The sequence below is a fragment of the Medicago sativa genome, chromosome 8 (assembly GCF_051527215.1).
Source record: "Medicago sativa cultivar Bolivia chromosome 8, Bolivia_mono, whole genome shotgun sequence".
NCBI lineage: Eukaryota > Viridiplantae > Streptophyta > Magnoliopsida > Fabales > Fabaceae > Medicago > Medicago sativa.
The window spans coordinates 61,479,530-61,499,690 of record NC_140756.1 but is presented as its reverse complement, the minus strand read 5'-3'; the positions used below and the strand labels follow the sequence as shown (position 1 = coordinate 61,499,690).

Below are 20,161 nucleotides of genomic sequence, written 5' to 3'. Positions count from 1 at the left end.
TTGACAATTTATATTGTCTTAGTTGTGCTGATTTTTGTTGTTATGTAGAGTAGAGACCTGGAGGCTGCGAATATTATCTGTTACAAGAGAAATAGAATGGCTGGAAGAAACGATGTTGCGGTGGCTGCTGCATTGGAAGCTGTGGCCTAAGCTATAAGACAACAACAGAATGCTGGTGCTGGTGTTAATGCTGATGTAAGAATGTTGGAGGCCTTTCTGAGGAATCATCCTCTTACTTTCAAAGGAAGGTACGACCCTGACGGAGCACAGACATGGCTCAAAGAGGTTGAAAGAGTTTTCAGGGTTATGCAATGCACTGATGACCAGAAGGTGCGTATTGGTACGCACATGCTAGCTGAGGAAGCTGATGACTGGTGGGTGAGTCTCTTACCTGAATTAGAGCAAGGTGATGCAGTTGTGACTTGGGCTGTGTTTAGGAGAGAGTTCCTAAACAGATATTTCCCTGAGGATGTTCGCGGAAGAAAAGAGATCGAGTTCCTTGAGCTGAAGCAAGGAAACATGTCGGTGACAGAGTATGCAACCAAGTTTGTGGAGCTGGCTCAGTTCTATCCACACTATACTGGAGACAATGCTGAATTTTCTAAGTGCATAAAGTTTGAGAATGGTTTGCGTGCTGATATTAAGCAAGCCATTGGTTACTAGCAGATCCGTGACTTCTCTGCTTTGGTGAGCAGATGCAGAATCTATGAAGATGATACCAAAGCTCACTACAAGGTGATGAGTGACCGTAGAGGTAAGGGACAACAGAGTAGTCCGAAGCCTTACAGTGCCCCTGCTGACAAGGGCAAACAGAGGGTGAATGAGGAAAGGAGACCCAAAGGAAGAAATGTTCAGGCTGAGATAGTTTGTTACAAGTGTGGTGAGAAAGGCCACAAGAGTAATGCATGTACTCAACAAGATGAGAAGAAGTGTTACCGTTGTGGCAAGAAAGGGCATACGATGGCTGAGTGCAAGCGTGGTGACATGGTTTGCTTCAATTGTGATGAAGAGGGTCATCTTAGTTCTCAGTGTAAGAATCCTAAGAAAACTCAGACTAGTGGGAAGGTGTTTGCATAGGCCGGTACACAAACGGCTAATGAAGATCGACTTATCAGAGGTACTTGTTTCTTTAATCGTACTCCTTTAATTGCTATTATTGATACTGGTGCTACACATTGTTTCATTGCTGTTGATTGTGCAAATAAGTTGGGTTTAGTTATGTCAAGTATGCCTATGGAAATGGTTGTTGAAACTCCAGCTAAGGGTTCAGTAACCACTTCGTTTGTTTGTCAGAGCTGCCCTATATCTATGTATAGTAGGGATTTTGAAGTTGATCTTGTATGTTTGCCGTTGACGGGTATGGATGTGATTCTTGGTATGAACTGATTGGAGTACAACCATGTGCATATTAATTGTTTTAGGAAGACGGTGTACTTTTCTTCTGCTGAAGAAGAGAGTGGAGCAGAATTTTTATCTACCAAGCAGCTGAAGCAGTTAGAACATGATGGAAGCTTGATGTTTTCTTTGATGGCGTATTTGTCTGTAGAGAATCAGTCGATAATTGATAGACTGCCCATTGTGAATGAATTTCCTGAAGTTTTTCCTGATGAGATTCCGGATGTGCCACCGGAGAGGGAGGTTGAATTTTCGATTGAACTAGTGTCGGGTACGAAGCCGGTGTCGATGGCTCCTTACCGTATGTCAGCTTCGGAGTTGGTAGAGTTTAAGAAACAATTAGAAGACTTGCTTGATAAGAAGTTTATAAGGCCAAGTGTGTCACCTTGGGGAGCGCCTGTGTTGCTAGTTAAGAAGAAGGATGGTAGCATGAGATTGTGCATAGATTACCGTTAGCTGAATAAAGTGACGATAAAGAATAGGTATCCACTTCCGAGAATTGATGACTTGATGGATCAATTAGTGGGTGCACGTGTGTTTAGTAAAATCTATTTGAGATCAGGTTACCATCAGATTATGGTGAAGGATGAAGATATGCAAAAGACGGCATTTAGGACACGGTATGGACACTATGAATATAAAGTGATGCCTTTCGGTGTTACTAATGCGCCTGGTGTGTTCATGGAGTATATGAACATAATTTTTCATGCTTTTCTGGATAAATTTGTTGTTGTGTTTATTGATGATATCTTGATTTATTCTAAGACTGAAGAAGAGCATGCAAAACATTTGAAGATTGTTTTACAGGTGCTGAAAGAAAAGAAGTTGTATGCAAAGTTGTCAAAGTACGAGTTCTGGTTAAGTGAAGTAAGTTTCCTTGGCCATAGTATTTATGGTAGTGGTATTGCAGTTGACCCGTCGAAGGTTGAAGCGGTATCACAGTGGGAGACTCCTAAGTCAGTTACGGAGATTAGAAGTTTTCTTGGTTTGGCTGGTTATTACAGAAGATTCATCGAAGGATTTTCGAAGTTGGCACTTCCATTGACTCAGTTGACCTGTAAAGGTAGAGCTTTTGTGTGGGATGCTCAGTGTGAGAGTAATTTCAATGAGTTGAAGCGAAGATTGACAACGGCTCCAATTCTGATTTTACCAGAGCCAGATAAACCTTTTGTTGTATATTGTGATGCGTCCAAGTTGGGCTTAGGTGGTGTGCTTATGCAAGATGGCAAGGTAGTAGCTTATGCTTCGAGACAATTGAGAATACATGAGAAGAATTATCCTACACATGATTTAGAGTTGGCTGCTGTGGTTTTTGTGTTGAAAATTTGGAGGCACTATTTGTACGGTTCCAGATTTGAAGTGTTTAGTGATCATAAGAGTCTGAAATATTTATTTGATCAAAAGGAGTTGAATATGAGGCAGAGAAGGTGGCTAGAGTTGTTGAAGGATTATGATTTTGGTTTGAATTATCATCCGGGTAAAGCCAATGTGGTTGCAGATGCCTTGAGTAGGAAAACATTGCACATGTCGGCTATGATGGTGAAAGAATTTGAATTGCTAGAGCAGTTTAGAGACTTGAGTCTTGTTTGTGAATTGGCACCTCAGAGTGTGCAGTTGGGTATGTTGAAGATTAATAATGATTTCTTGAAGAGTATCAAGGAAGCACAGGAAGTTGATGTGAAATTTGTAGACTTGATGGTTGCTAGTAATCAGATTGCAGATGGTGATTTCCAGGTTGATGATCAAGGAGTGTTGAGATTCCGAGGCAGGATTTGTATCCTTGATAATAATGAATTGAAAAAGTTGATTTTAGAAGAAAGTCACAGAAGTAGCTTGAGTATCCATCCGGGAGCTACAAAGATGTACCATGACTTGAAGAAACTGTTTTGGTGGTCTGGGTTGAAGCGTGATGTCGCACAATTTGTTTATGCGTGTTTGACTTGTCAGAAATCGAAAGTTGAACATCAGAAGCCTGCTGGTTTGTTGACGCCTTTAGATGTGCCGAAATGGAAATGGGATAGCATCTCCATGGACTTTGTGACGAGTTTACCAAACACTCAAAGAGGGCATGATGCCATTTGGGTTGTTGTCGATAGATTGACTAAGTCAGCACATTTTATTCCGATTAATATCACCTATTCAGTAGCTCAGTTGGCGGAGATTTATATTCATAATATTGTGAAGTTGCATGGTGTCCCGTCGAGTATTGTGTCGGATAGAGATCCGAGGTTCACTTCGAGATTTTGGAAAAGCTTGCAAGAAGCTTTGGGCTCTCAGTTGAAGTTGAGTTCGACTTATCATCCGCAAACAGATGGTCAGTCGGAAAGAACGATTCAATCATTAGAAGATTTGTTGAGGGTGTGTGTGCTTGAGCAAGGTGGAGCTTGGGATAGTCATCTACCGTTGATAGAGTTCACGTACAACAATAGTTACCATTCAAGTATTGGTATGGCACCTTTTGAAGATTTATATGGTCGAAGGTGTAGGACTCCTTTATGTTGGTTTGAGTCGGGTGAAAGTATCGTGTTGGGACCTGAAATAGTTCAGCAGACTACGGAGAAGGTCAAGATGATAAGAGAGCATATGAAAGCGTCGCAGAGTCGACAGAAGAGCTATCATGACAAGCGTAGGAAGGACCTTGAGTTTCAAGAGGGTGACCATGTGTTCTTGAGAGTCACTCTTATGACCGGTGTGGGTCGTGCATTGAAGTCCAAGAAGTTGACTCCGAAGTTTATTGGTCCTTATCAAATATCTGAGAGAATTGGCACGGTGGCTTATAGAGTTGGTTTGCCACCACATCTTTCGAACTTGCATGATGTGTTTCATGTGTCGCAACTTCGGAAGTATGTAGCTTATAGAGTTGGCTTATAGAGTTGTTGTATTCTTGATTTTAGGGTTAGAAAGTTATGCTAGATTGCTATAATGAAATGAATTATGTTGAGGATGCATGTTTTCTATGTTGTTTTGACTGCTATGTTTCCCATAGAACCTATAAACATTGTTGCAAATCACTTTGGGGTTTGGGTGATCAGAAATTGGGAATTAGGTTAAAAGTGGTGAATTGATGACTGGATGGTGAGAAACCATAGAATTGATTTATATATATGCTATGTTGTTGATTTCCGTTGTTGATATCGTTGTAATCATCTGATGTCGAAGTTGGGGAGTGTGTCATAATTGTTTTAGGCACATATGTTGTTGTTGTAGTCGCTGTTGAAGTTGTATGTTGATATACACAAGTTGAGTCCATTGCATACTCACATCTGTTGGGGGCTTATGCCCTGGAATGTTCATCATTCAACCCGTTGGGGGCTTATGCCCTGGGATGCTTTAACCATCCAAATTGTTGGGGGCTTATGCCCTGGAATGCTTAGCATTCAACGCGCGTAGATTGGTACCACCTGCATGATGCATAGTTGTTGTCGTTGTCGCACTATTGAGTCGTTGTTGCATGGTCGAGTGGTCGGTGTCGCTGTTGATAACGAAATTGTTGTTGTTGCTGTCCTTGTTGCTGAATATGATTATGTTGTTGCTTACGTATTCTTTATATACATTATTAATGATGCCTGTTGTGATATGCTTCGTTGTTTTCATTAATTTGATGAATTATATATTATTATTATTGGATAAGTTTCTCACCCCTTCTGCTTGAAAATGTTGCCCTTCGTATGGGTAACTTGCAGGTAATGATGGCTTGTAGGTTGATTGACTCAAGTGTCTAGGGCTCTGATACATATTAGGATGGGGATTGTCGCGAATGTCTTCTTCATTTCTTTTATGTATCATATTTTGAAAAGACCTCGTTGTTGGATTTATTATTGTTGAGGATAATGTCTATTACGTTGAGGCCTTTGTGCCAATAATTTCGTTGACGTAGGATTTGGTTGAAACTATATTTTCTAAAAGAACTATTCCGCTACAGTTTGTAAGATATTTTAAATATTGGTTTAAATAAATAGCTATTTTCTATTTATGAAATTTTGAAAGGCAGTGTGACACTCCGTTGTATGGTTACTCTGATTATTATAATTAATATTACGTTGTTGGGAGAACGGGTGTTACACCAAACATCTCGTGAATGAAATTTTTAAAAAAGGATTTCCAAAGAATGCTTCTAATATGTTTTTTTTGTTGATTTTACTCGGGATGTATATATATACTAGGAATATTGTTCCTTATGTTGTTACAATAGGATACATCTAATTTAGTTTCTTCTTCAAGAAATTTCTCATGAACAAGTAATAACATATTTATTCAAAATGTTTAGTTCATGGAGGCCAAAGGGATATCATTAAAATAGTACTTAAGTTTTATTCTTTTTGAATTAACTTGGGACGTGGATCGGTAGTTGTAACTGCTTCACTCAATTTCACACAGTAGTCAATTTCGACTGTAGAAAAGAGATACAACAGTTCTAATTTACACGGTTTAGTTTGACAAGTTTTCATACAGTTTGATCTTAGCCATTCATTTCAGATGGTCAGCAGTAGTTACTGCATGACGCAATAACCGCGCGAAATCCATTTCCATTAACTAGGATTTCGATTTTCTGCAGTTTCATTATCAAATAACTTCTTATACATACTTCAGGAAATCTACTAACACGTTTATACAATTATTTTAAATCTAATCATTCAATTTTGCAAAGTTGTGAAAACTTAAGATCTTGATACATTAAACATCAGCAGGCTAGTTAACACGGTACAAGAATTGTCATTTTTAGCTTTGATTGACACAAAAATGCTCTTATATACGAATATTCTATAAGTTGAATACAAGTGAAATACACCGAGCACAAGTTCAAGTACACCAACAAGTATAAACACATTCCAATAACATTATCAATCAATACAGAACGTAAAAATTAAACTTGTAGAGACACTTTTCATCCAAGGACTTTTAAACGCAACACCAAACATGTTATTGAACAATAATAACAACATTGTTTATTTATATACCAACACTTAACGAAGTTTCCTTTATTCAAATGACACCTTTGATGCTATCTGGGCTCCCCTTCCCACAGCTATGTAAAGTGCAACATGATGCATTAGCTCCTGCAGCAAAACAATAATAATGGAAAAATAAAAAGAAACAATTTAATCACAAACTTTGATTTTTAAGTTTTTTCCATGTAAAATCAGCACAAGAATTACTTGCAGTTCGACTATCACAGATTCACATGGACACAAACAATGTTAGTGCTGTTAACTGTTACTTTCAAATTCAATCCATCTTAAAATCCCTTCTATTGCTATGGATGAAAGTAGTCCAGATATAAAGTAGACATTTGTGTTTAAACTAATGTAGATGCAAAAAAATTGGCAGCAAAAACAAGGTCTAGATCACAGTTTGGAACTAAAGAGGTTTGCCAAGTGTTCGTTATCATACGGTGACATAAAGAACAGATGCGAGTCTCAATTCCATGCAGTTAAGGAAGGATTTTGATCCTTCCACTGCAAAGAGCCTTTCGATCAATATCAATATCAACTACGCCCGTGTAAATCTTGATCCAACCGCTTTGCAGCCGCTACAGACGATCCAATCTCTCTTAGAATTGGGAATCATGCATTTGACGTGGCACATCGATCCAGACCATTGGACCAAATTTTCAAAATTAGATGGTTCAGGTTCCAACTTTGTATGTTGGATCCAAAATACAAAGTCAGAACGTGAACTGTTTAATCTTGATCCAACATACCAGATTGGTGACTATGTGATTACCTTACTCAACATCTAAATAATGAGATTATGCTAATTATATTTTGGCTTAAATGCACTTTTCACCCCCTATGTTTCAAAAAGTTGCGATTTTGGCCCCCTATAAAAAAAAATGGATATTTTGACCCCCTAACTTTTGCTAATCTTTTGAATGGCTGATTTTGACCAAGTCAAAGCCCAGGTGGCATGCCAACTGTGTAATTTTCATTTAAAAATAAAAAGAAAAGCCACGTGTGTATTTTCATAATTAAAAAAATAAAAAAATTGGAAGGATTAAAGAGAGGAACGTGAGCTGCTTCTTCTTCTTCTTTTTTTTTTTTTCACCACCAATTTTCATCTTCAACTCCAATTATTTCCCAATTCAACTCCAAATGAAAAAGTTACCATCTCCTCCAAAGCGTGTTCAAAGCCTTCCCTGGAGCTTCCAAAGCATGTTCAAAGTTGCAACATACTCATCCATATCTGTTTTGGTGGTGTTTATGTGACTAACTTGATTGAAGATGAAATGGATTTTGAAGAAACTAAGGTTATTTGATTTTCTCTATCTAAATGTTTGTTTTGTTCTTTCTGTAAAACTAAACAATTGTTTTGTTTGGATTATTCCCAAATTTCATGTCCTTGAAGGCTCGCCTTGACAATAAAGGTGCAGGTGGATAAAGGCTCACCTTGAATTTGGGATTCTACCCCTGCAGACTTCTATTACCTCGGCACGTACACAATCTTGCCAATTTTTGTTTGAGGCCAACAACATTAGACACCATAAAGCAACAACTGCAGTTGTTTCAAAGCCTACCAAGTATATATTCTTGCAATTATCAATAATAAAGCGGTCGCTTACTTTTCTTGGCACTTTCAATAACCATTTGCAGCAGGTTTTTTTCAATAATAATATAGGTTTCAATTAAGGATTGAGATTTGGATGTGAGGGTTTTGATTGTGATTATGGGTTTCTCTGTAAAACTAAATGTTGAATTCAGATTCAGATTTATAGGTTTTGATTATGGGTTTTGATTGTGATTTATAGGTTTTTTTCTTTTTCTTTTTTTGGGTTGTTTGTTGAAGGTTTATGGAGACGAATGATGAAGATGGAGATGAAGATGGGAAAGAAGGAAGAAGATGAAGAAAGAGAACAAAAAAATAAAAGAAAGAAAAAGCTGCTCACGTGCTCCTCTCTTTAATCCTTCGAATTTTTTTATTTTTTTATTTTTTTAATTATGAAAATACACACGTGGCTTTTCTTTTTATTTTTAAATGAAAATTACACAGTTGGCATGCCACCTGGGCTTTGACTTGGTCAAAATCAGCCATTCAAAAGATGAGCAAAAGTTAGGGGGTCAAAATATCCATTTTTTTTTATAGGGGGCCAAAATCGCAACTTTTTAAAACTTAGGGGATGAAAAGTGCATTTAAGCCTTATATTTTCTACCAGTTACAGTGCGTCTTAAAGCTGCAAAATTTTCTCTCTGACTTCATTTTGCAGTCAAAAACAACTAAAGTTGCAAGGTTTGCAATATTTATAACCAACACAAGATGGGAAAGGCAGAATTATCATTTAAGTGCTAAATTTTTTGTAATTAAAATATAAATACAAAACAAACCAACTTTAAGATAATTAAGTGTATCACTGAAAGCTAAAATTTAATTTGACCAAATACCTGTGGATGGGACACCAGATCTTTGTTAGCTTTGGCTACATGTAGTGGAAGATCATAAGTAGCACAAGCTTGGGAGGCCACAATTACATTTTCCAGAGGAGAAAGGAAACCGCGATTTCTCGCAGACAAAACTGAACAGGTAAAATCCAGCACGCATATATCAGTGCATATCCCACAAACCAAAACCTGTAACAAGGGAAAACCAGCGCCTTAGAACCTCAGCCAAGAATATATGAACTAAACAAAAATGATATCAATAAAGAATCTCTCAATTGTGGTTACGGTCACGGTTAAATTGCGAGGCTTTGATATTGCAGATGCAGCCAATGCGGCTGCAATTGCGGTTACGATGTCGTTATGGTAAAACCTTTACATTGCAGCTGCAATTGGCGGACTTCAATTTAGAACTATGATCTCAAGATTCCAACAATCATTAGTTGAGGAGATGTATAGTAAAGAGAATGTTTTAATCTTCACCAGGTAAAAGTGTAAAGATTATTTGTCATGGTTCAAAGAAGATTTAAATCCTTGTCGTTTATAGCTTTTACCAATTGAGTTAGCTTTTACCAATACCTTTTTTCTTTTCTTTTCTTTCTTTCTAGTACTTATGAGTAAGTATTAATGCTTATATTATCATCAAACTTTTGGTTTACTGAGTCGTTGCTCCCTGGACCAAAACCTCAATGGTATAAACCAATCCTAAATCCAAATGAATGAGAACTATAACCAACAAATCTATCTTAAACATAGTGTTTTACAGTGGTAAATAACCATGATATAACACCACCAGTTTCAAAAAACAACTAAAAACGACTACAACCTTAGTAACTAACTACAAATAAGGCGAGGTTTCTTGCTTAATGATGGTGTAAAAGAATGCTACAATGACAGAGAATAAAATAATAACAACATAGGTAATGCTTACTTGTTTTATCTGATTACTTTTCACCCAATCAATAAACACATTAGAGCCATCTTTCTCATATGAACCAATGAATCCATCAATGCAGTCTTTGCTCCTGAGTGTTGCATTTGGATCATTTTCCAGCCAGAGGAGATCTTCATTTCAGAGGAAACCAAAACCAAATTAGATAAGAAAACACCAACCCAATAAACATATATCTTTGCATCAAGTAATAGTTTTAAGAGTAAAGAGTTAAATTAATTAATTTATGAAAAATATAGCATGACTGATGTTAATGCCTTAATAATTGAAATAATGCTCAAAAGTGAGTGGGAATAATTTGATAAACAAAATTAACATTAGGGATTAATTACTTCACCAATAAAATGACTTTAGGAACCTTTAACATAAATTTTAGAAAAAAAGAACTTACTTCTCCTAAAGTTTGGTTTGGTTTACATGTCACTTCTATTTGTTTGGAAAATTACACTTATATCCCTTTTAGAGTTTCCATATTTGATGAGGGGATTTAAAGGGTACTTCCTTATTAGGAAGTTGGTACTATTAGATACTCTCAATGAAGGACATTTCTGAAGAAGCATTGGTACATATGCAGGTACCCTTGTCTGCTATGTCATTTTGTGGGCCATATGGCTTAATAAAAATGGATGATGTATAAATGACAAAATCCACTTAAAAACTACTAGCACCTAGCACCAACCCTTTGGATCTATAAAACACTGATATGGACACCAGACACGACACGGACATAGAGACGCCGACATACTAATAATTTGAGAAAATTACATAATTTATGTGTCGGTGTCGGACACGACAGCAAGACACACCTAATCCGAGTAGCGTCTGTGCTTCATAGCTTCGGATTGAAGACGTGTTCACTATCTGGTGTTTCATAGTAACACAACACCAACACATATAATTACATTCAATAAACTCGCTTTTGTTAACTTATTATTAGTGTCGATGTGTCAGTGTTAATGTTTAGGGACCACCTATGTCTATGTTCTAATATATTTTTTTTAATAAAGTGAAACAATTTTATTTTTATTTATTTGAAGAGCATATAAAAGAAAAAAAATACCAGGGACTAATTTGCTTTCATCAGACCCAATAAGACAATGAGGAGGATAAGGAGGTTCAGGAATATCAGGATGATGAGAATCAAGGTAAGCAAATATTGGCCAATTTTTCTCAGCAAATTTTTTTGATAGCTTCACTGATTCTTCCACCATCTTACTAATTTTCTCATCGTGTTCTTTTGGCGCCTATCACAATAACAACAAAATAAAAAATAAAAATTATATTTACGAACATGACAATGAAAAAGACAAAGGTAAGATAACAGAGTAAGTTAAGAGGAAAAAACAAAAGAGAAGAGAATAGAGTAATTACGAAGTTGCCGGATCCAACGGTGCAGAAACCATTAACAAGATCGACGAGGACAAGACCGGTTTTGAAGGTATCTGATAGAAGAAGAGGTTGTTGTTTTACTGGGATTTCTTCCTTTACAAGCTCCACCGTCGGAGATTGAGATTCAGAGCCCATGTTGTTTTGGTTTGGAGTTGACTGCGATGCCAAATTATTTGACCAAATCACGTAATTATTATAAGGGACAAAATTGTGTGTGTGTTTTCAATTTTGATAATTGATAATAAATAAAGTAAGGCGGTATCATTTTCTTAGTGGTAGTAGCTGAGATTTTATTGATTTATGTCCCCCTTTTTTTCTTTTTAAAATTTGTTTTTGGGTGTGTTTGATTTGCTAAAAACGAAGGGGATATGTCAGCTCTAGTTGTACAAAGTTCAACTTGTAAAACTGTTTCAGAGACATGATAAACTTGAGGTAAATGACATGACAAAAACCGAAATTCTTGTCCTTCATCAAACCACATCACAACTTTTTGTTCCATGTACAAGTTGTCTAAAATAACAAAATAACATTTTGTCCATAAAAAATTGTATAAGACCAAAATTATTCGATGTCATAAAAATTTGTCATGTGTTCCGTCTAGTGTTGTGTTGTTTTATCTTGTACTGTTTTACAACTTTCTTCTTCTATCTTTTTGTTGACCACAGCTAAACTAGATTGTGGTTAAGTATGCTAGTATTTATAAAATTCACTTTAGTTATTGTTGGTAGAGACATTGCATAATATATATGCAGGGGTCAAACATTGAGGTTCAAATACATAGAGTCGCTTTTTTTTTTGGTCAAGTTGTATAGTGGCTAGAATTCACCTTATAAGGTGAATAAGTGGGATGTTTGGATACATTGTCCTACCAACTGAGCTATGCTCACGAGACAATACATGGAGTCACTTATTCACCTTAAATGTTAGATTTTCTAGTCATTAGCTACTTGACAAAAAACCCTCACTTTATAATATGGATAAAAAATAAAAAAGATAAGTTAGAATAAATTATCGTATGATGTTTTAATCGTGCTTATGATGATACTGTATATGATTGTCATCATAAGCACGGATGAAGCATAGTATGAACATGATTTTTTTTCAATCGTACTTAATGTTATGGATCATCTAGTCCTAGACCTAATTTTGATGTCAATGGTATCTCCATGATGAAAGTTGCTCTTCTCCTTTTTAAAATTGTCCATTCTCTTAATTCAGCGTGAGTTAATTCATGCTGACACTTTTAAAAGTGCCGGCGTGAGTTAACCCACGCTCAATTAAGGAAATGAGCAAAAACGAAAGGAAAAAGAGCAGTTTTCCAACGTGACTTGCTCGTAGTTTCCCTTGCGTTTTTTTCTCTTTCCTATTTACCGAAAATAGCACAATTTTTGTCAACGAACCAAAAGAATTAAATTTTTCATTAATTGCAATGTTTTTATGCATATTGCAATCCAAAAGATTGTCTGTCTAAAGGAATTAAATTCTTGCGTAGAAAAACAAAAACTCTAACGTATGCTTAAATTGTACACATGGAATTGGAGTATGACACAAGCAAGCAATAGGCAGTGAATGTTGGGATGAAGGTGAAAAGTGCAACGATCAACAGCGACACATAAATTGAAGAATGATCACGAAACTTCTATTTTGGTTGTATTTTCAATTTTGATTATGATTATAGCCCCTTATAAGATGGCAAAAGCTGATATGAGATATGTAGTGATACAGTGTATGATATTTTACATGAGTGCTCACAGTTAATGATAATTAAGTTTAAAAACAAGGATAATTAGTCTAGAACGTACAACTCATATAGTAAAAGGTTGCATCTGTCAAAAAAAAAGTTGCAGAAACACTTATGTTCTAAGGGCTAACTTAAATATGCAATTCATCACTTCTCAACTCTTAAAACATGTAAGTTTTGCGGTAAACTCTTAAACTATTGTAGAAGAAGGAATCGAACTTCTACAATGTGATGAACCAAAATTTAAATTCCAACAAAAAGAGGTATCTTTGTTTAGTGTTGGACCTTTGATTATTTGAAGTGAAGGCAACCTATGAGAAATAAATAAATAAAGAAATAATAGTGATAATTAAATAATAATGATAATTAAATAATAACAATCATGGATTGAGAGGTCGAAATTTGTCATTCTTATCATGAAGCTAACCAATGTGTTGATGTTCTTGCGAATATGGAATGCGATGCGATGGTGACAAACTAATAATCCATGGTAGTTTTTCTGAGTCATGCCCTGCCCTGCTCAAATTAACTTGTTGATTAATGTCGATGTCTTTGAAGTTTTACTCATTTAATTTCTATGTATAGTTTTTTTCCCTTAAGCTTAAAATCACTCTTTGTTAACAAAAATAAATATTTTTTTTAAAAAAAAAAGACAAAATGAAATATGTATATTAACCAATGAAGCTCAATATGGGTACAAAGAGTGCTAGACTAGGACTCAAAAGTAGTTACGGTCAAAATACGAGGAACCAAAACTAGCTAGAAATCGAGCAATAGCTAGATATGGAGAAAAGTAAAACATTGACTGAGATTAGTCCGTCAATGAAAATCGAAAGGTAAGTTACTATTTCTTGCTTGTAACCACCTACAAGAGGAAAGCTCTACATTCTTCATAGCTGGTTCAAAGATTGATCTTTTTGGAGAAAAATACGGCTACTCTTTTCCATCCAAATGACCCAAAGAAACACCATCCATATCACATGGATAGCGAATCAAATTTTTTCTAGAATTGTCAGCTAAATTTATAAATTGATGAAAGTGATCATAAATAGGTAACCTGCCACTGTAAATATGTCAAGTCACCGTGTGAACGTGAATTTTGAGGCATGCATATTAGTTTTTTTTTTTTTTTTTTTTATAAGAAAATTTTTAGGATGAAGGGATGGTGCCACATTCCAAGCTGGCTATGAAGACCTTCGAACTTACAAGAGTATTTATAAAGATGTTTACATTTACTTTCCTCTAAATGCATTAGCGAGACTCGAACTTGAGACCCTTTAAATTTAAAATCTATGTTTTTATCATTAGATCAAGTCTTTAGAGTTATACATAATAATTTTCGTTTTTGTCGAACCAACACGAATCAAATGGTTATTTCTATGGTGAGCTTCTACTTTAAAAAAATAACATCTATTATAATAGAGTTTTGGACAATTATTAAGTATCCATGTACAATTAACTATGCATGCAGGTAGTGCAGTGAGAACTTGTCTAACTTTATAAGACGAATTACCCATGCATCAAAGGTTTATTAAGATATGCCCTGTGAGAGGATTTTTTTTTTTTTTTAAAAAAAAAAACTCGTATCCGATATGATACAAGAATAAAAAGGATGATTGCCAATTTCATATAAAAGAAAGTCAAGGTTGACATGGTGAATACTCTTCCTTTTTTCTGACAAATCTATTGCTAAAAGTACATTTGATTCTCTATGTGCTGCTTATTTGAACTATTCAACAAGGGAAGGAAGCAAAGAAAAATCTTCTTGTCCAACAATGTGAACTATTCAAAAAGAAGATATTGAAACTGTGTTCCGAAAGTTTCAAACTATGCAAGTTCTGAACAAGAATTATACCAAATCATTTAATTTGGTTTGTTAATCACCTAATTTTATTGCTTTTGACTTTCAAATAAACTTTTTTTTGGCAGAAACCTTCAAATAAGTTTATTGCCATATAAGTTATTAGGGTGTACAAATGATAGGTGAGGCTAGGTGGTATGCAACCTCAATATGACCCTCACATTAGATCAGACTAATTCATAAATCCAAATCCGTCCATGAACCCGATCAAACCTGTACTGAAAAAATATATTTATTAGTCGTTAGAAACCATACTAAACAACTCGTACTTTTATATTTTCTTTAAAAAAAATCGTATCTTTTTTGGTCAAAAGATTAGTGGTTAAAAATTCTTTTAAAAGAAAAAATAAGTGGGGTGTCCGGAGTTTGTAACCTCAATATCTACATAAATAATGCAATATTTCTACCGTTCTAACCTAAACTAAGGGACAAAAAAAACTCGTACTTTTATAGAGATTAAATTTGTAAAAAAAGAAAATTATGAAATTAAAAACCTATATTTATCAATTATGATGTAAAAAAATGTAAAACCAATGACGTCCTTATCAATACTATAAAAAGACAAGACTTTGCCGCATGACTCTTTAATGAAAAAAGGAAAGACTACTTGAAAAGGAATCAACTACCGTCACTCTCACAACACCGATCGGGTGAGTTAGAAACATTATAATTTATTTGTGTTAGGGTTTTCAAGTTGAGATGGCCAACAACATTTCTAACGTGGTAGAGTTGGGTGAGGTTGAAGAAAGTTTCGTACATGCTATACAACTTATCTACGCTATTGCGCTTCCAATGGCACTACAATCTGCAACTGAGCTTGGTATATTTGATGTGTTGCAAAAAGCTGGTAACGGTGCTCAACTCTCTGCTGATGAGATTTTGTCTCGTATTATTTCATGCAACAATCCTGATGCTCCCAGAATGTTGGATCGTATTCTTGCTCTTCTTGCATCACATGATGTGTTAAAGTGTTTGGTCATTCAAGATGAACAAAAGCTTGGATCCTTTCATAGACTTTATAGTATGACTCCTGTTGCTAGATTTTTTGTTCCTGATTCTGATGGTGTTTCATTAGGACCATTGTTGGCTTTGGTTCAAGATAATGTCTCTTTAGCTAGCTGGTCAGTTCATCTCCTTCTCCACTCAACTTCCATCTACTACTATTATTATTAGGGTGAAGGGAAATGTTAGAAACACTTTTTTTTAGCACTTTCTCTGACTGTCACTCTCACATTGAGTAAAAATCATGCATGTCTCACTACTTTATTTGAGATCCATTGGGTAAATATATGGATACCCGCATAAGTTTCATCTAATAATAGAGTGATTGTTTGAGAGTGTTAAAAAGAGAATTTACAGAACACTTCTCTTGGATATAGATAAGTTTTAAATCAACTCTTTCCAAAATTGCGACCTTATGACCTTAGTTGCAAATTAAATTTTAATAAATATTTTTGTCTCATATGCTTCCACCGTTTGCAAGATTGGTCTCTACCATTAAATTTCAATTTACTGAAATAACACAAGTATGAAGTGGACGTGCATTGGGAAGCCACATGACCTCATTTAAAAACGCTATTTAAAATTAGTTAGAAAATTTCACAAAAACTCATAAATTTTCCTAACAAATTCCTTCCCATCTTTGGTCATCCCCTACCAATCTTCTTTATAGATCCGAATATTAAAAAACAACAAAATGCAGTACCACCACCCCAGCAGGTCGTTTTTTTGGAGATGCATACAGCTCTGTGGAGTTGGGCCTCCAAAAATGTATGACCCAAAATATTTATTTTTGACATATAATGCAAGTTAAAATGGAATATATTGTAATAACGTTGCCACAATATAACTTTGCAATTGTGGCCGAGCGGCGTTTTTGCTGGCAGAGAACTCCAAAGGAACCTGGTTTTAACTCCCAGGATTTCAACTTATTTTTAGACCTTTAATTAATTTTTTTATGAATAACTAATACATTTTTAATAAAAACACAATATAATTATTTTTTAGACCTTTAATCAATTTTTTAATGAATAACTAATATATTTTTAATAAAAACACAATATAACTTTGTTTTCTTCTTATTTTTGTTAAAGCAATTTTTGTAATTTTTTTTCTCATACTTGTTGTATAAAATAACAAAGTTCTAACAACAAACATTATAATTATTCTCTAAAAAAACACTATAAACATTTTTTTAGCCTCTGTACTAATTAAGGAAAATAACAACGTAAAATGTTTCCCTAAAAAAAAACGTAAAATGTTGATAAAGATATTCGTTTGAAGTTTTATTCTTATATTATTAATTAGAATATGAATATTTTTTGTGTTAGTTACATGACTATATTTTATGTTTACGGATATTATTTTCAATTAAATAAGAAAATTTTCTTAAAATAAAATTCATTTTATTTTATTAGAGACCTATTTTTACTACGAGAGTCGGGTCTCTAATTTCATAGGAACGGCCCTGCTCCCAGCTCCAGCAACTTCAACAAAATTGAGCAAATTAACTTTTAAGAAACTAAGGATTTTAAAAAATCAAACCAAGTGGGATAGTTTTTAACATTTTACTTATCTCTTAGCCTAATTTCACATTACTAGGATTCTTTTCTTTAAGAACAAGAGTTAACACCAATTATGATAAAAATGTATTATGGTATTCAATAATTTTTTTTACATAATATAAATTAGTAGATATTCAATTAGGACAATTATTACTTTTAACACATGAAACAATTTGCTAGATCAGCCTTCCAGTTGAGATTTTTGCAACCTCGACACTTAGTTTATCCATTTATTAATTAAAGGAGTAATTGGATCTATAATTGTTTATTTATTTTTAGGTCCGAGCTTAAGAATGCAATTCGAGAAGGGGGTACTCCGTTCAACAGAGTTCATGGGAGACATCTCTTTGATTATCCAAGCTTTGACTCAAGGTTCAACCAAGTTTTAAATATTGCCATGGATAATCATAGCCAAATAGTCATGAGAAAAGTTCTTGAATGTTACAAAGGTTTCGAGGACATAAAAAGGCTTGTGGATATTGGAGGTGGTCTTGGGGTCAACATTCACTTGATCACTTCCAAGTACCCACATATACATGGTATCAATTTCGACTTGCCTCATGTCATTCAACACGCCCCTTCTTATTCTGGTATGGCCTTTTACACGTTCTCTATAATCATGAGGAAAGTTACCAATATATATCATTTTTCTATGTTAGTAATGTTTAATATTACTAACGAGTAGTTAGTTCAATAGGTAGGGAACTTGGACCAGAGTTAATGTTTAATAAGGATAGTGGTCAAGAGTTCGCTGACTCTTGCTTGAGTAAAGATCATCTCCATTTATAAAAAGACACACAAAAAATAGATTGTGGACTCTATCAACAAGTGGGTCCCAACATCATTAACTATTTTTCAGTTGTATTGTGTTTTATCTCTCCAATTAGAAGAAATTGAGAAGATCCAAAATGGAGAGGATTTTGACTCCCCTTGCTTGCATTTGAAGAAAATTAGATTAAGAAGGGAGAACTCATAATTCTGTATGCTCCACGGATTCTCGGACAAAGATTAATCATATTTTCGATGTTGGCAGGAGTCGAACACGTTAGTGGAGATATGTTTGAAAGTGTGCCTAGAGGAGATGCCATCTTTATGAAGGTGAGTAAATAATAACGGTTGTTCCTTCTTCTATCTCTTTCTTTGGAAAAAAAAACGTGTTGAATTATTTCAAAGGGTTGAATTAGATACAATAGAATGCAGTGTTTCTTAATTACTTATGGGTGTTTTTTTGATGGTTACAAAAATAGTTCCTAAATCTAAAGCTGGAATTAAATTAAATATAGTTAACAATTTTTTAACTGGGCTATAAGACGCCTCCAACCAGTAAGATAGAAAAAATGTTCCAGTCTTGTTATGTTTCGAGATAAAGCAAAATTTGAGGTTTCTTGATACCATTAAGGGTTTTATTCACGTTCTCAACAATCTTCTGAACATGGAGATAATTGTCTTCGTAGAGAACTTGATTTCTTGTCTTCTATACATTGAAAATGATTTCTTGATACAATTTCAAGCAACTTCTTTTTAAGTTATAAATTATTAAATTTTCAAGCCAATAATTAACAATTGCTCAAACACCGAAATAATCACACAAATAATCTTGACATCTCAAATAATTTCAATTTAATGTAAATTTACAGAAATGATCTATATGATAAAATCCTTTCAATCCAACAACGAGTTTTGTAGAACATATACCAAGTAAATATAAATATACAAGGGTAATTCTATGAAACATTATTCAAGTGTTACAACAATATATGATTGACCTGGGGTCTGGGAGTTTGCACCTCCTCGAGGTCTCAGTTCGATTCTCTCCGGTGTCAATTTAGGTGGACTAATTTAACTTCTTAAAAAAAACAAAACAGTGTTACAGCAATATAATTATATCCCTCTTCATTTCAAAGATTTGGATACAATTGAACTCTCTCTCTCTCTCTCTCCCCCATGTCTAATGAGAGATTATAAGTAATGTATTTTTATACAATGTCAGAATATAATATTAGTTTTTTAATATATAAATAACATGACTCTATATATTGACCAAATTTTATAGTGGATACTCCATGATTGGAGTGATGAGCATTGCTTAAAGATCTTGAAGAACTGTTATGATGCTCTCCCTGACCAAGGAAGGGTGATTGTTGTAGAGGTACTTCGTCCTATTATACCTGCAAATAGTTTAGCTTCCAAGTCTACCTCGCAATTGGATGTTACGATGATGACTCTAATCCCAGGAGCAAAAGAGCGAAATAGACAAGAATTCATGGATTTGGCTACCAATGCTGGATTTAGTGGCATCAAATATGAATGTTGTGTATGTAACTTCTACATTATGGAGTTCTTTAAGTAAAGAACATGTGTTACTTGTGATATATGGAATTGGAGAGCAAGTGATGAAAAGAATACTCTGAAAATCATATAATGTCCCACTAAGTTTCAACTTGCATTGCATATGCCTTTACTAAAGTAATGAAGATTGACATATATGTTTTCTTAAGAAACAAGTTACGTCTTATAAGCTTTTAGGATTATGGATTACGGGGGTGTGTTAGTTAGTTACAAATTGTTAAGTTTTTGTTAGATGGTTTTAAGCTAGTTTCTTAACCAACAAGCTATCTTTATAAATAAAGTTGTACACATACAGTTCATCAATCAACGAATTAATTACAAAAAAACTCTCTCATTTCAGCATTATTCTCTGATTTCACCATCTTCCAGGGCCGTTCCTAGAGTTTTACGGGTCTTAGGCATAGTATGAAAAAAGGGCCCTTTGTATTACATCATAAAAAAATTTCTTCTGATAAATGACGAATGAGACATGTATTAGTTATAGTGGTTGACATTCCAGCTATGTTGGCACCCCAAGTCACTATAATACGATATTTTGAC

At 34.6% G+C, this 20,161-nt stretch overlaps 2 protein-coding genes, 1 long non-coding RNA gene and 1 pseudogene across 3 annotated transcripts; 3 read left to right on the top strand and 1 right to left on the bottom strand.

Moving 5' to 3' along the window:
* Window positions 1–96: 96 nt before the first annotated feature.
* Window positions 97–4,460, top strand: LOC146900226 (uncharacterized; annotated as a pseudogene).
* Window positions 4,461–6,111: 1,651 nt separating this feature from the next.
* Window positions 6,112–11,272, bottom strand: LOC146900224 (nicotinamidase 1-like). The gene is made up of 5 exons (XM_085738295.1): window positions 11,089–11,272; window positions 10,778–10,961; window positions 9,697–9,830; window positions 8,772–8,957; window positions 6,112–6,452 (listed from the first exon to the last, which is right to left on the bottom strand). Exons 1-5 carry the CDS (start codon window positions 11,239–11,241, stop codon window positions 6,375–6,377), a joined length of 735 nt encoding a protein of 244 aa, XP_085594421.1. The 5' UTR covers window positions 11,242–11,272; the 3' UTR covers window positions 6,112–6,374.
* On the top strand, window positions 7,513–7,915 carry LOC146900225 (uncharacterized). Its single transcript, XR_015023778.1, has 2 exons — window positions 7,513–7,642; window positions 7,741–7,915. It is a non-coding gene; the product is annotated as an uncharacterized LOC146900225 (long non-coding RNA).
* Window positions 11,273–15,337: 4,065 nt separating the features above from the next.
* LOC146900223 (cathecol O-methyltransferase 1-like) lies at window positions 15,338–19,718 on the top strand. Its single transcript, XM_085735564.1, has 4 exons — window positions 15,338–15,829; window positions 17,552–17,862; window positions 18,306–18,370; window positions 19,326–19,718. The coding sequence occupies exons 1-4, from the start codon at window positions 15,408–15,410 to the stop codon at window positions 19,620–19,622; spliced, it is 1,095 nt and encodes a 364-aa protein (XP_085591690.1). The 5' UTR covers window positions 15,338–15,407; the 3' UTR covers window positions 19,623–19,718.
* Window positions 19,719–20,161: the final 443 nt, after the last annotated feature.

Excerpts from the sequence above, each read along its gene's own strand:
- LOC146900224 (XM_085738295.1), bottom strand. The coding sequence starts at position 11,241 with ATGGGCTCTGAATCTCAATCTCCGACGGTGGAGCTTGTAAAGGAAGAA. Across the intron at positions 9,831-10,777 it reads TGAAAGCAAATTAGTCCCTG|ATCTCCTCTGGCTGGAAAAT; the intron begins GTATTTTTTTTC and ends TCTGAAATGAAG. Across the intron at positions 6,453-8,771 it reads ATCTGGTGTCCCATCCACAG|GAGCTAATGCATCATGTTGC; the intron begins GTATTTGGTCAA and ends GTTTTGCTGCAG.
- LOC146900223 (XM_085735564.1), top strand. The coding sequence starts at position 15,408 with ATGGCCAACAACATTTCTAACGTGGTAGAGTTGGGTGAGGTTGAAGAA. Across the intron at positions 17,863-18,305 it reads ACACGCCCCTTCTTATTCTG|GAGTCGAACACGTTAGTGGA; the intron begins GTATGGCCTTTT and ends CGATGTTGGCAG. Across the intron at positions 18,371-19,325 it reads GAGATGCCATCTTTATGAAG|TGGATACTCCATGATTGGAG; the intron begins GTGAGTAAATAA and ends CAAATTTTATAG.